We start from the raw sequence: 14,720 nt of genomic DNA, 5'->3' as shown, positions 1-14,720 counted from the left end.
TACTAAAAACAAGTTCTTGACTGGAAGAAGGTAGATCAATAAACTTATGCAAATGTCAGTTGTACAGTCATATAAATTTAATTAATGTTTAATGATTGTACAACTTACACATGCCATGTCAACATATAGTGTGGATATGACTAATTGCGTATAGAATTATCTTTTCATATTATTAAGAATGTTTATTAATCATACAAACAACTCATGACTTTCTATTGGCATATTAAATATGATGTGTAAATTTCATTTCAGTAATTCATATAGTTGGACATGCTTTCAACTTCTACAGCATCAGCACACAGCCATCAGATGATCTCTCCTGCTTGTTCCGTAATTTTCAGCATTCGTAAGTTTCATACATATCTAAAAATGTATACGTATGTCTTCTTAAAATACTTTAAACTTAAAGGGTGAAACCTAAGTACGTTGGCTGAATAAAATCGAAACATCTGTCATGTATTCTATTATGTAACATTAGACAACAGAAAGAATTACACCAGACTGCACAGTACTTTAATAAATTTGGACAACAGAAAAAACTACTGCTTACATTTATAAATCTGACTCATTCCCAATCATTAATTAAACTTGAGCATATGAGTATGACAAAAGTGTAACAACATATACACCTAGCTTAATATAGTACCAAATACAAAATACTGCAGGATCACCATGATTTTCTAATTAGGCAGAATGGTTCACCGATAATAACAGAGCTTTTATTCCACAGGAAGTTTCAGTGTACTATTACTGAGTTAAAATTTCCTCAGTTTCCATAAATGCAAGGACTGTTGCTGCAACAATTCTATTTGTACAGTCTTTCTCCATCTTATGTAATACTGTGATTGTAATGACCCCCAAAGCAACAATAATACTAAACACCAGCCTAAAAATTATCATTTGATACAGAGAATCAACTTACACATTATTGACAGCTTCCCTCCTATAACATATTAGGCTCAAGAACTCATTCATTCTGTAGATTGCAACAAGACAAAGAGCCTTCAGAGATATGGAATGAGTCAAGTTATACATTTAAAAATAACAAACAAAGTACAGAAAGAATCTGTACCGTGTGCTGACAAATTATCACCATACTATGTGATGTTGCCTACCAAAAACGAAGAAACACTGCAACTTTTCTAAATTGTCACTTCTTCTGTTATACACTCCTGGAAATGGAAAAAAGAACACATTGACACCGGTGTGTCAGGCCCACCATACTTGCTCCGGACACTGCGAGAGGGCTGTACAAGCAATGATCACACGCACGGCACAGCGGACACACCAGGAACCGCGATGTTGGCCATCGAATGGCGCTAGCTGCGCAGCATTTGTGCACCGCCGCCGTCAGTGTCAGCCAGTTTGCCATGGCATACGGAGCTCCATCGCAGTCTTTAACACTGGTAGCATGCCGCGACAGCGTGGACGTGAACCGTATGTGCAGTTGACGGACTTTGAGCGAGGGCGTATAGTGGACGTACCGCCGAATTGCTCAACACGTGGGGCGTCAGGTCTCCACAGTACATCGATGTTGTCGCCAGTGGTCGGCGGAAGGTGCACGTGCCCGTCGACCTGGTACCGGACCGCAGCGACGCACAGATGCACGCCAAGACCGTAGGATCCTACGCAGTGCCATAGAGGACCGCACCGCCACTTCCCAGCAAATTAGGGACACTGTTGATCCTGGAGTATCGGCGAGGACCATTCGCAACCGTCTCCATGAAGCTGGGCTACGGTCCCGCACACCGTTAGGCCGTCTTCCGCTCACGCCCCAACATCGTGCAGCCCGCCTCCAGTGGTGTCGCAACAGGCGTGAATGGAGGGACGAATGGAGACGTGTCGTCTTCAGTGATGAGAGTCGCTTCTGCCTTGGTGCCAATGATGGTCGTATGCGTGTTTGGGGCCGTGCAGGTGAGCGCCACAATCAGGACTGCATACGACCGAGGCACACAGGGCCAACACCCGGCATCATGGTGTGGGGAGCGATCTCCTACACTGGCCGTACACCACTGGTGATCGTCGAGGGGACACTGAATAGTGCACGGTACATCCAAACCGTCATCGAACCCATCGTTCTACCATTCCTAGACCGGCAAGGGAACTTGCTGTTCCAACAGGACAATGCACGTCCGCATGTATCCCGTGCCACCCAACGTGCTCTAGAAGGTGTAAGTCAAATACCCTGGCCAGCAAGATCTCCGGATCTGTCCCCCATTGAGCATGTTTGGGACTGGATGAAGCGTCGTCTCACGCGGTCTGCACGTCCAGCACGAACGCTGGTCCAACTGAGGCGCCAGGTGGAAATGGCATGGCAAGCCGTTCCACAGGACTACATCCAGCATCTCTACGATCGTCTCCATGGGAGAATAGCAGCCTGCATTGCTGCGAAAGGTGGATATACACTGTACTAGTGCCGACATTGTGCATGCTCTGTTGCCTGTGTCTATGTGCCTGTGGTTCTGTCAGTGTGATCATGTGATGTATCTGACCCCAGGAATGTGTCAATAAAGTTTCCCCTTCCTGGGACAATGAATTCACGGTGTTCTTATTTCAATTTCCAGGAGCGTATTAAATAGCTGATGCTTCACTTACATTGAAAGCTTAATGTTTACTTGGTTACATTTATATTTTTTGGAGAAAACTCTGTATCTACAGAGGCTAGTTAATAATACACAACTATTTATGTTGTAGCTTTAAAACGAACACTTTGACTTGTCATGTAGCTGACAGAAATGTTCAGTTCTCAAATGCAGATATTTAGATAATTTGCACAGGCAGACATCTCCCATTTGAACCATAGACAAGAAGGCAAAAATCAACTTGAAAATTATTTTTGTGTCTTACACTGTGATTGTGTACATCACAATCCAGCAGAAATTTATTATTATCAGCAACACAGACCATTAAGGTATAAATTTACTGAGATGTGAATCTCATTGTCATATGTTATGGTTCCAGGTTCTGAGGAAGTTAGTTTCATGCTTGTGATACAGTCTGTCAATGGGACCCTTCATTTTCCGTTATGGAAGTAAAAAATGTATGCAAGAAGGATGGCATTAATGCCTTAACACTTTTCTGAGCAGAATTTTGAAATCCACCCATGCATGCACAAAAAATATACTAACGGGATTTATCTATATTTTCATTTTTAGCTCTATTAAGATTTAAATTGTGGCGTCTTGTATTGCTTTCTCCATGGATAATCCTTTGCAAAAGCTAATATGAGAGGTAGTTAAAGTATGTCAGAATATAGTCCTAAGTAACAGCCTGATTAAAAGAACTACTTTAGGGTAGTTCAGTCATTTGAATAAGATTTTAACACTCCACTAAAAATGACACAATTGCAGAGAATGATCTTAAAATTTTTGTAATCTTCTTAGGTGTTTTATCTTTGTGATTAATGTTTGTTGGTCATGCATGTAGCATCGTTTGCTGGTCATGCGTATAGTATCTATCTAAAATGACTTGACGTGGCTGCTTGTTAGTTGGTGCAATTTTTGTTTTAAATTTGCTTTTGCATTAGTCCTCAGAGTGTTTTACTGAAGGTAATGAAGTTATGCCTCTGGACTATGGTCTGTCTTCTAAATTATATAGAGCACAAGGTACTTTGCTATATTGAGTTATCCTTCTCTGTTCAATTTCATCCTCACTTGTTGTTGGGGAAAAACAAGGCTGAAAGTGCTGTAGGAATGTGGCTAATTTTCCATTTGCCTGATAAATCTCTTCCTGGAAGTCTTCACATAATTGAAGTGTTGACATAGGAAAGCATGTACAGTAGAACCCCCCTAATCCGACCTTGTATGGTCCGTCACTCCGGTTAGTCCGACCACGCTCAGGCTTGCGAGCCTGTGCCGACTTGTCACTGACTGGACACCCGTAGGGCCATTGTTGCGGTGTCTATCGCTGTGCATATTGTTATACTGTACGTTATTATGCAGTTTTATCCTTTGTTGGCATTAAAAAACGTCGTCGTTTGCTTTATTCCGTCTTCTCTACAGTACTCATTACTGTAGATTCATTGTGTGTACCGTTGTCTGTTTTTCGGCATGTCTGGATTCAAGCTTAAACACGTAACTCTTTCACTAAATGAAAAAGTAACAGTGCTACAAAGACTGGACGAAGGAGAATCGCTCCAAATATTGCAAAGGAACTGAATGTAGGTACTACGACAATTAAGGATTGAAGGAAGAATCGGAAAGACATTGAATCCTATACAGTTACGATTGTTGGTGAAAACACTCTGAAGAATCGCAAAACACTAAAAAAGCCTAAACTTGAACTGCTTGATAACGCATTGTGGATGTGGTTTTGTCAAGAAAGAAGGAAAGGAACTCCAACATCCGGGTCAATTCTCAGAGAAAAAGCGAAAGTTTTGCACAAAAAACTGGAAGCTTAAAGTAAATTTGCTGCCAGTGAAGGCTGGATTGACCGTTGGAAAACTCGTCATGGTGTCCGATTTGTTTCTATTTCTGCTGGCCGGTGTAGCCGAGCGGTTCTTGGCGCTTCACTCTGGAACCGCGCGACCGCTATGGTCGCAGGTTCGAATCCTGCCTTGGGCATGGACGTGTGTGATGTCCTTAGGTTAGTTACGTTTAAGTAGTTCTTAAGTTCTAGGGGACTGATGACCTCAGATGATAAGTCCCATAGTGCTCAGAACCATTTGAATCATGTCTTTGTTTCTATTTCCGGTGAAAAACTATCTGCTGATGCCGCAGCTGCTAAGGAGTTTTCTGTTAGGTTTCAAGAAATTGTAGAAGAAAATGAACTGTTACCCTGGCAAGTGTATAACATCGACGAGACAGAGCTGAACTTTAAATGTTGCCAACATAAGTGCTCGCAGCTTCGAATGAATCCGTGGTAGGAACGAAACTTATAAAAGATAAAAAAAAGTCATTCCTCGTAGCAAGGCAGATGGTATCCACAAGCTCCCCTTGTTCGTCATTGGCAAATCTAACAAGCCAAAGGTATTCAAAAATATAAACTTATCATCCTTGCCGGTTTATTACCGCAATCAAAAATCTGCTTGGATGGATTGCAACCTTTTTAAATCCTGGTTTTTCGACAAGTTTGCGCCATCGGTCGAAAAAGACTTGAAGCAAAAAATCTGCCTGTTCATGCTCTACTGCTGTTGGATAACGCACCATCACATCCATCTGAACAATATTTGGCGAAAGGGGACATAAAAGCTCTCTTTCTGCCTCCTAATGTGACTTCACTCATCCAGCCAATGGATCAGGGCGTTATCGAATGGTTAAAAAGGCGATATCGCAGAAAGTATATCAGCTCAATCTTGGAAAAATCTGAAGGAGGTCATAACTTATTTGAGGCAATGAAATCCCTGAACATCAAAGATGCTATATACACAATTGCTGCAGCATGGGATGAACTGAAACCTGACACACTGCGTAAATCGTGGCATAAGCTTTGGCCACAAGTTATGACTGAAAATGAGCATACCGAAGATGAGAAAAACAACGACACACTGGAAATCGTTAAAGATCTACAAACTCTGGAGACGAACGTCCCTGCCAATGAAGTTGAAGAGTGGATCAATGAATGTGACTAGGCCGGTGACACTTTTGAAGAGCTCAATGTGGACCAGATTGTTGCCACTGTTGGCCAGAAAACTGTGAATGAGGACTCGGACGGCGAAGACGAACCCCCCACCCGGATTTCACACAACGATGCAAAAAACGCTTTTGACATCGCCCTTCAATACATCGAGCAGAATTCAACTTCAACTCCACTGAACGTTTTATGGGATAAAAAATGGAGGGACACTGCAGCTAAATCTAGAATAACATCTGCTCAACAAAAATGTATCATTGACCGTTTTTCCAAGTAATTTACTTTCGTTTTTACTGTAAAAACAATGCATACAGTATAATCATTTCTTAGTTTATACGTACAGTAGTTTATTTCTTTGTGAAGAATTTCTTTTTACATACAGTGCTATAAACATTTTTTAGTTTACAGTATATATCGTTTATACGTTATTAAGTACAATACAGTACTGTAATTTGTTTCTCGTTTTTCCTTTTAAAACCAACACACATTATAGTGTGTGTAGACTTTTTTAGTTAATATATTGTTTTACACTGTGTAAAAAACATCTTTTTATATTACTGTAGACATCTTTTACTTCTTAAATTGTTTAATTTTTTGTACTAAATGTCTCTCTATATTTTTTGCAATAAATATTAGATTTTTTGGATAATCCAACCTTTTTTTCGTTCCGACCATGGTCCCGGTCCCGAAGGTGACGGATTAGAGGGGTTCTTCTGTAAGTCACAACTTTAATTTGGACAGAAAGACTAGCTGTCAGCTGGGAGGAACAGGCAGCATGTGCACAGAATAGGTATGTGACATCAGTGATGTCACTCTGATATGGGCACGGGCAGTTCTGTGTATTGCACTATGATGTGTAGCAGTGGACCAGAAGGATACACCCCTCACGGGGTACATGTGAAACACCCTGTACATCACAAATATGAATGATCCAAAGACAGAACCCTATGGGGTACTCCGGAATGTTGTAAAGCATTTGATATGCAATTGTTGATTCTTGATGAATAGACAAGTTCTGGATAGAAACAGAAAAATGCCTTTTACACCAATTCTTTCAAGCTGAGTGAGAGAATGCATCAGATGTTTTACTTAGATCCACGAGTAGAGTAAAAGCAACAAACAGCTTTCGAAACATTCTAGATTTAACACCATCCACAGCAGACAAACACATTCGATCATTTCTTTGTATCATATAGGTAAATTGCATTCATTTAAGAACATCTGTGGAAACATTGGAGCACAAAAAATGTGAATCTGTTCCTGTTTATTTAAGAAGACTGACTGAATAGTGGGAAACCATCTGCCTGATTTTACCTTCCTCAGCACCTTTAAAAATTTTCCCAAAAATTTTGGAATGCAAACATACCACACTTTTTTTAAACATGCTACTCACTTCAAACTCCCGAAAGCTCCCCTAACTATCTCGCTCACACTCACTAGTCAATCACTGTTAAGTCACTCATACCCATCCAGTCCCAGTTCCCCTTTCTCACTCATTCAGCCGTTGTCTCTTTGTGTCTCTGTGTCATTGTCTCCTGTGTCACAGCCACAGTCCCCTTTGTTCTGTCCTACTGTCACTGTCGCTGTCACTGTCACTGTCTCCCTCTTGCTGTTTCTTACTGCTAATTCCTTCCTACTGCTGCTGCTGTCTCTTCTCACTGTCACAATTTCTCTCTTCCTGGTCATCATTGTCATAAACTTTGTCTCTCATTACCACTGGCTCTCACACGCTTTCACTTTCTCTTTATTCCTTTCCCCTGACACTGTCTCCTTCACTCTTTTCCCAACACTGTTCTGTCACTGTCAACTATATTCTACTACCACTGCGTTTCTCTCGCACTACCTTTGTCTCCTTCACTCTTTCTATAACACAACTACTATCTACTATCTTCCAGTACTTATTACTTTTCGATGTATTTGTCACTGCCACTATCTTCCCCCTCTCACTATAAAAAAGCATGAATATGTTTGCATGCCAATTTTGTTTAAAGGTGCAGAGAAAGGTACACTAAGGCAGCTGGTACTCCACTTCATTCAAAGTCTTGTAAATAAACAAGAACTCACTGACAATTTTCTGTGCTCTGATGGGAACATCTTTCTGCTGGATCCATTCTTTTCCCTACTACAGCGGGGCACGTGACTCATACAAAATGTATGGGTCACAAAAATTTTGCTAGTTTATGCATGTGAAACTGAAATAACGCAAAACTAATTTTATACCTCACAGAAGATTTCACTCGCTATAAAAATTGCATGTGCTTTAGTACTACAAAGTGGGGTTCCATTTTCACCTCAAACTGGATTTCACATGCATATTTTATATTTACAAGTTAGTTAACTTTCAAACTCTGTATCTCAGAAATGGATAAATATATGAAGAATATTTTCAAGGTTGTCCAAATTCGGGATCTTAGGAATATATTGTACAAATTTTCAGTCCTTTGTTGTGCATAGCCATCTTGGAATCGGCATCTGGATTTTGGTCTACTGACGACGGCAAAAATACAGTAAAAAAATAAACTTTTGTGCAGTTTTCCAAGGAAATGCCCGTAAACTAATTTTTCAATACGTCCGTTCAAGCCCACCATTGACCAAATAAAATACAAAAAGAACCAAATGATTTGCTCCATTTGCCTAAGCAGGAGGATCTGTGTATTATTCATACTTTGACACCGTCCTGTAGGACAGTGACACTAAAACGATCCTTCTGTTGGGTATACAAATGGTTCCTGGCCAAAGGACTATCCAAAACACTTGACCTATCTTTTTTATCATCAACAGAACCCAAGGTACGAGCACTAGCAAATCCCATTTTTGTGTGTGTGGCATTTTGTAACATATTAGGTACGCATGCTTTGTGTGTGGCATTTTGGAACATATTAGGTACAGATTGTTACACACCTTACAGAGTAGATGTTGAGCCACAGACAAGAGAGACTGCTATACATTAGAGCTTTTGGCTAAAAGACCTTCCTCTAAAGTAGAAAAACACACACACACACACACACACACACACACACACACAAAGATGAGTATCAATCTATTCATTTCACAATAATGCAGTTATTCGATTCTGGATTTTCCTTTGTTTCATTCAAGATAATATTTCATGATGCTGTAATTTCAAAATTAGTAATGTTTATGTTTTTCATAGACTTTCATGGAAGGTTTATGAAAGATTTTCCACGTACAACTAGCTCTCAATGTAATTGAGAAACAAATATTTTGGCACTATTCTCACAACAGATGTTGTTTACCATCATTCTGTTTCAGAACACACGAGATTCCTAAATTCCAATACTGGTGTTGGCAGACAATCACTGGTGTAACTGGAATCCTTCTGACACTGCTCCTTGCTCTGGTCTGCATCTTCTCCACAAGATATGCACGGCAGCATCTGTATAATGCATTTTGGTTGATACATTCACTTTATCCAATTTTCTACATACTTATGTTCCTTCATGGAATGGGACGGCTTGTACAGGTATGTGAATATTTATCACTGTTATTTAAAAATTTCACGTTACAATTGCTTATAAATGGCATGAAAATCTTACAGTAGTCTTTCAGTCCACAACTTCAGATAATGTCTGAAAATTAACTCGGTAATTACAAAACAAGAACATAGTATGTGAGAGAGATGCATACATGCTAGGCCTAAATGTCTCCGAGTATTTACTGCGAAAAGTTGACCCACAGCAGGTCTCATAAAAACAGAAAAGGAGGGCCATGAGAATTTTGTATAATGACACTAAAATAACTCCCACCTGAGTACAATGACTTTATTGTTGAATAGCTTTAATGAGGTACTAATGGACAGCTTGAAACAAAAAAAAAAGCTACATTACAGACTGATTGTAGAATATGAATGCTGCCACATGCCCTGAATCAGCTACAGGGTTTATTTCATTTATCATGTGGATAAGTTAGATTAGACTCAGCCTATAGTTTGTCAAAAAAATAAAATGCACGATATTTTTTGTACTCAATGTCATAACATTAATGAAACAGATATCTGAAACTTAAACTGTCGCCATGAATTGCATCATTTAAGTAAACACAGTAACTGTTTCATATGCTAATGATAAATTGGCTCATGCAAAAATGTCAAAGTATATTTTGTTCCAGGAACCATTTATGGTTTACTTCTTCATTGGCCCGTGTCTTCTATTCACAATTGACCGTTTCATTACGGTAGCCACTAAGAAAGTGGAACTTCCAGTTGTGAGAGCAGAGTTGCTACCATCAGGTAACATATAAATTTTTTTGACTATTTATATCAATGCCAGAATTTGTGTCTGGGACAGTGTTATGCAAACATCTGAACAGTAAAGCAGCAGTTAATGTCACTTGCACATAACTGATAAACAGCACATTGTCCAAGTACAAGCGTTCCATGAGTCTCTCCCCAATTCCATTCAGTACCTTCTCGTTAGTTACATGATCTGCCCATCTAACCTTCAGCATTGTCCTGTAGCTGCACATTTCAAAAGCTTCTATTTTCTTCTTGTCTGAACTGTTTATTGTCCGTGTTTCACATCCATACATGGCTATGCTCCATATAAGCACTTCCAGGAAAGATTTCCTGACATTTACATTTTGATATTTAACAAATTTCTCTCCTTCAGAACAGCTTTTCTTGTCATTGCCAGTCTACATTTTATAACCTTTCTATTTTCAGCCTTCAGTTACTCAGCTGTCTTAACATCTACTACATTATTTGTCTCATTTCCTAATCTAATTACCTCACCATCATTTGTTTTATTTTGACTACATTCCATTATCTTTGTTTTGCTTTTGTTGGTGTTCATCTTGTATCATCCTTTCAAAACACTCAATTCTGTTCAGCTGATCTTCCAAGTCCATTGCTGTCTGTGACAGGATTACAATGTCATCAGCAAACCCCAAAGTTTTTATTTCTTCTCCCTGAACTTTAATTCCTACTTCAAATTTGTCTTTGTTCAGTGTACAGATTAAATAACATTAGGGATAAACTGCAACCCTATCTCTCTCTATTTCAACCACTGTTTCCTTTTCTTTCCCCTCAGCTCTGCTGTCCGATTTCTGTTATATGCAATTTTACCTCCCTGTATTTTACTCCTGCTATCTTCAGAATTTCAAAGAGTGTATTCCAATCAACATTGTCAAAAGCTTTAAGTCCCACCAGATACAAACATAGGTTTGCCTTTCCTTAACCTATTTTCCACGAGAAGTCTTAGTAGAGTCAATACTGCCTTTCATATTCCCACATTTCTCCGGAATCCAAACAGACGTTCTCTGAGGTCGGCTTCTACCAGTATTTCCTTCCTTCTGTAAAGAATTCGTGTTAATATTTTTAAATTGGTAGTTTGGTAATATTCACACCTGTCAGCACCTGCTTTCTTTGGAATTGGAATAATTATATTATCCTTGAAGTCTGAGTATTTCGCCTGCCTTGTATATCTTGCAGACCAGATGGAAGAGTTCTTTCATGGCTGGCTCTCCTAAAGCTATCAGTAGTTCTGACAGGATGTCGCCTACTCCTGAGGCCTTGTTTCAACTTAGGTCTTTCAGTGTTCTGAGTTCGTTAGCCCCTGTGCTGTCCATGATATACAGTATTGTCATCATAGATGTACAGTATTGTCATCATAGACGTACATTCAGTATACGTATATTCTTGACACTGGAGAATTTTCGAATGATTTTCAAGCATATTTCACCCCAACTACCATTGTAAATTCAAACTCGTACAACCATGACCACACTATAAAATGTTTCAGAATCACACACATACTAGTCTGATGAAAGAAACTACAATGCAATGTCTATAGCAGAGTCAGCAAAGGATGATTCCAGACAGCTATTTTACGCGACTAGCTCAACTAATCACATAATGCTATTTTGTACACCTGTACAGCAACACCTCAAGTGTTCTCACAGCTCTGTAGACAAAAATTGTTTTTGCCTGCAGACATTTGGAATGCACAAGGAAAAACCTGACAATATCACTGCCAGCTCTCAGGGATCATCTGTTCACCAACTCTATGATAGTTGCATACTTTTAATGCAGCAATTTGTCTGCTGCTATATATGACTGACAACTCATAACCTTTGGCAATGCCACATATTGTGCAGCAATGTGAAGCAAATATCATACTAGCTACTGTGTATATAGTGACATTTTCAACATAGAATGCAAAATAATGTACTATTACACCTCTTATTTGCTAGAATAAGAGCTCAAACTGAAACAAATCACTCTTATTTGCCTCCCAGCATTCCACAAAAAGCAGCTGATAATACTGTATGTGGAATGCATATTTTTTTATTTACTCTGCATAACCACAGATACTTCTTTAATGTTCCAGATGTGACACTCCTTGAATTCAAAAAGCCAACTGATTGCGAATACAAGTCTGGACAGTGGTTAAGATTGGCATGCCCTGCACTTAATACAAGCGAGTATCATCCATTCACCATATCTTCTGCACCTCACGAGACAAATCTGACTGTGCACATTCGAGCTGTTGGCCCTTGGACTCAAAATATACGTTCTCTTTTCGATGACTGCCTTTCTCACGAAAAGCCGCTGCCTAAGGTAAGGAGCTAAATACTATTGTCTCGTATAGTTAACACTGAAGCGAATTACTGAAATATGTCTACATAGCACACAATGTCTCAAAATAGTCACCGTCTACTGTGAGGATCACGAGGAATATTCTCAATGAATAATACAAACATCTTAAACAGCTTTGACTCTTTCAAAATAACGTAAAGTTCCTTAGTCATTCCTTTGAGAAAACACAATTTATAAAGGCTGCACTCAATCACCTCTCTGATCAAGGACCTCACACTGCAGCCCTGCACTGTTTCAACAATACTCAGCTAGACTATAATCTATCTCAAAAGGCCTCAGAGTGCCAAATGGTATTGACCCACCACTGTGTCATCCGCAGCCGATAGGCATCACTAAATGCGGATATGGATGGGCCTGTGGTCAGTACACTGCTCTCCTAGCCTTTGCAATCTTTTGTGACGAGAGCTGTCACTTCTCAATTGAATAGCTCCTCAATTGCCTCACAGGGACTAAGTGCAGTCCACTTAGCAACAGTGCTCGGCAGACCTGGACGTTCTCCAGTTCTACTGCTAGCCAAGGGCTTAATGATCTGATGGGAACTGATGTTACCACTGCAGTGAGGGCATTGGTGTTTTGACTGCACACAGAGGGAATTTGAATTGTTAACTGCGAACACCTTGATGGAATAATAATAAACTGACACTCCACTATCTCCATGCCTGTGAGATATATTAATTAAAATTTCATCCTAATGCAAGCTTATTTTCAATATTTTCATTACAGAAAAGAGCCACCCCAACAGGTGAATAATGGTGTGAGTTCATGATGGTTACCAGATGACTCCAAGGTCACCGGACCCTTCCATGTGGAGATTACAACACTGCATGTCCTGGGGACATGCCAGTGCCATTTATTGCTAGCCTTTGGACTTTGAGGAAGATTAAATCACTGACACAAGCATGTGCAATACTGCAGAATGATAAGTGATCAGATGGACTCAGGAAAACATTATGCAAGAAGAGTCATTCCAGATGGACTAAACCATGAGAAGATGGTTGAATTGTTCAACTGACTCTGACGAGTAGACAGATGACGAGAGCTGAAATCTGGGCAAATGTTAGAGGCAGAATGTCACCCAGTCTATTGAGAATATTTTACTGTAAACTGGGTATAGATATCAAGTATTTTTTACCACTAACACCATACCAATGGCCTTACTATGTTGATAAAACCGGCTCCCACCCAATCACTGAAGTAAAGCAAAGTTGGGCCCAGCTAGTATTTGGATGAGAAACTGGATGCTGTTAGTTTCAAGGACACACATGTTGCTGAAGTGGTGTCCAACTGAAATACTCACACCAGGCCATCATGCCACACAACACTTTTTTACCATGCAAAAGATGAATGAGAATATGTTGCATGGGTAGAGGCAGTGTAAACTGGGAAACTGAGTGGCATTCTGAAGTGTCGAACATTAGTTGATTGTCTGACTGTCACCAACTTTTCATATAAGTTCTGGTGAAAAGTCATAGGAAGCAGCAATTCACAAGACTCTCAAACTCCTGGAGTCGTGTGGATGTGGCAATAGAACTGATTTGGTTATTATTGAAGAGAAGCTGAGTACTGTCCAGAATGGTGAACCTAGTTGTCATGCCCTTAATGACCAGGATCAAAATGCCATATTCCAACAGGATAATGCAAGACCTCACACTCCAGTTCACGCAATAAACGCCATTGCTGTATGTACAGATCCTTGACTGGAGAGTCAAGACCTCTGATTTGTCACCCACAGTGTGTGTCTAGGATGGGAGCCAATGGGAAGATACACATTTTCAGATTGGTCTGACACAGCAAGTGTTTCAGGTATTGTAAGAAATGTTTTGATATGATATTCAGAAGCTGCTTGCTTCCATGTCACAATGAATACAAAAGTGTATTCATGCCCAAGACGATTGACACCTCATACTGCTGTTGAAGATGATAGACATCAGTTCTAATGGAATGAAAGTTTAATCATTTAATTCCCAGGGCATGATTATAAATATCAGACTCGTACTTCATGGTGTAACACTTCCCACTTCCGTAAGTGCATATAATTTAAAGAAAACCTGATTAATTACAACCTCTCACATACTGGTCTGTGTCAGCAGAAACAACCAATTCCCAGATGTTGGTTTTGACCTATGATGTGATGATGTTTCAGTAATGTGATGTGATTTAACAAAAGTGCAAACATACACAGAACAGACCAATGACACTGCTTCTGCATTATTCTTTCAGATGTTAGTTCTGGTGACAGACTGATTTGTAATGTAGCCCAAGGTCTATATTAGTTTGGAAGGTGACAGTCTGGTTACAAATTGACAAAGCCGGCAAATGTGATATTTTGTGATTTACTATAATTCTTCTTTTGTCACATATTTCACACACAATGGATTTCAGTAAGTATTCTATCCCATCATTTTGATGATATCATAGACCAAAGCAGACTGGTGGTATCGGTGGGTTTGATATTTCCACCTGAAGAATACATTAACATTTTCAGTTCTGCCTTCATAGCACACATATCCAGACATGTCAGTGAAAAGCTTAA

At 39.7% G+C, this 14,720-nt stretch overlaps 2 protein-coding genes across 4 annotated transcripts in view; one reads left to right on the top strand and one right to left on the bottom strand.

Annotated features, from left to right (window-relative positions):
- LOC124805029 (GPI mannosyltransferase 2) overlaps positions 1 to 14,720 on the bottom strand; it is a 256,187-nt gene that overhangs the window by 179,599 nt on the left and 61,868 nt on the right. The gene's annotated exons all lie outside the window — the stretch shown is intronic.
- The window catches only part of LOC124805028 (dual oxidase 2-like), a 250,335-nt gene that overhangs the window by 177,592 nt on the left and 58,023 nt on the right, over positions 1 to 14,720 (top strand). For both annotated transcript variants that reach the window (XM_047265439.1, XM_047265440.1), the window contains exons 25-28: positions 253 to 346; positions 8,845 to 9,055; positions 9,700 to 9,820; positions 11,919 to 12,148. In XM_047265439.1, coding sequence (XP_047121395.1) covers positions 253 to 346; positions 8,845 to 9,055; positions 9,700 to 9,820; positions 11,919 to 12,148 — 656 coding nt within the window. The remainder of the gene's footprint in view (positions 1 to 252; positions 347 to 8,844; positions 9,056 to 9,699; positions 9,821 to 11,918; positions 12,149 to 14,720) is intronic.

Source organism: Schistocerca piceifrons, chromosome 7 (assembly GCF_021461385.2).
Source record: "Schistocerca piceifrons isolate TAMUIC-IGC-003096 chromosome 7, iqSchPice1.1, whole genome shotgun sequence".
NCBI classification, from domain to species: domain Eukaryota; kingdom Metazoa; phylum Arthropoda; class Insecta; order Orthoptera; family Acrididae; genus Schistocerca; species Schistocerca piceifrons.
This window is presented reverse-complemented; position numbering and strand designations above follow the sequence as displayed.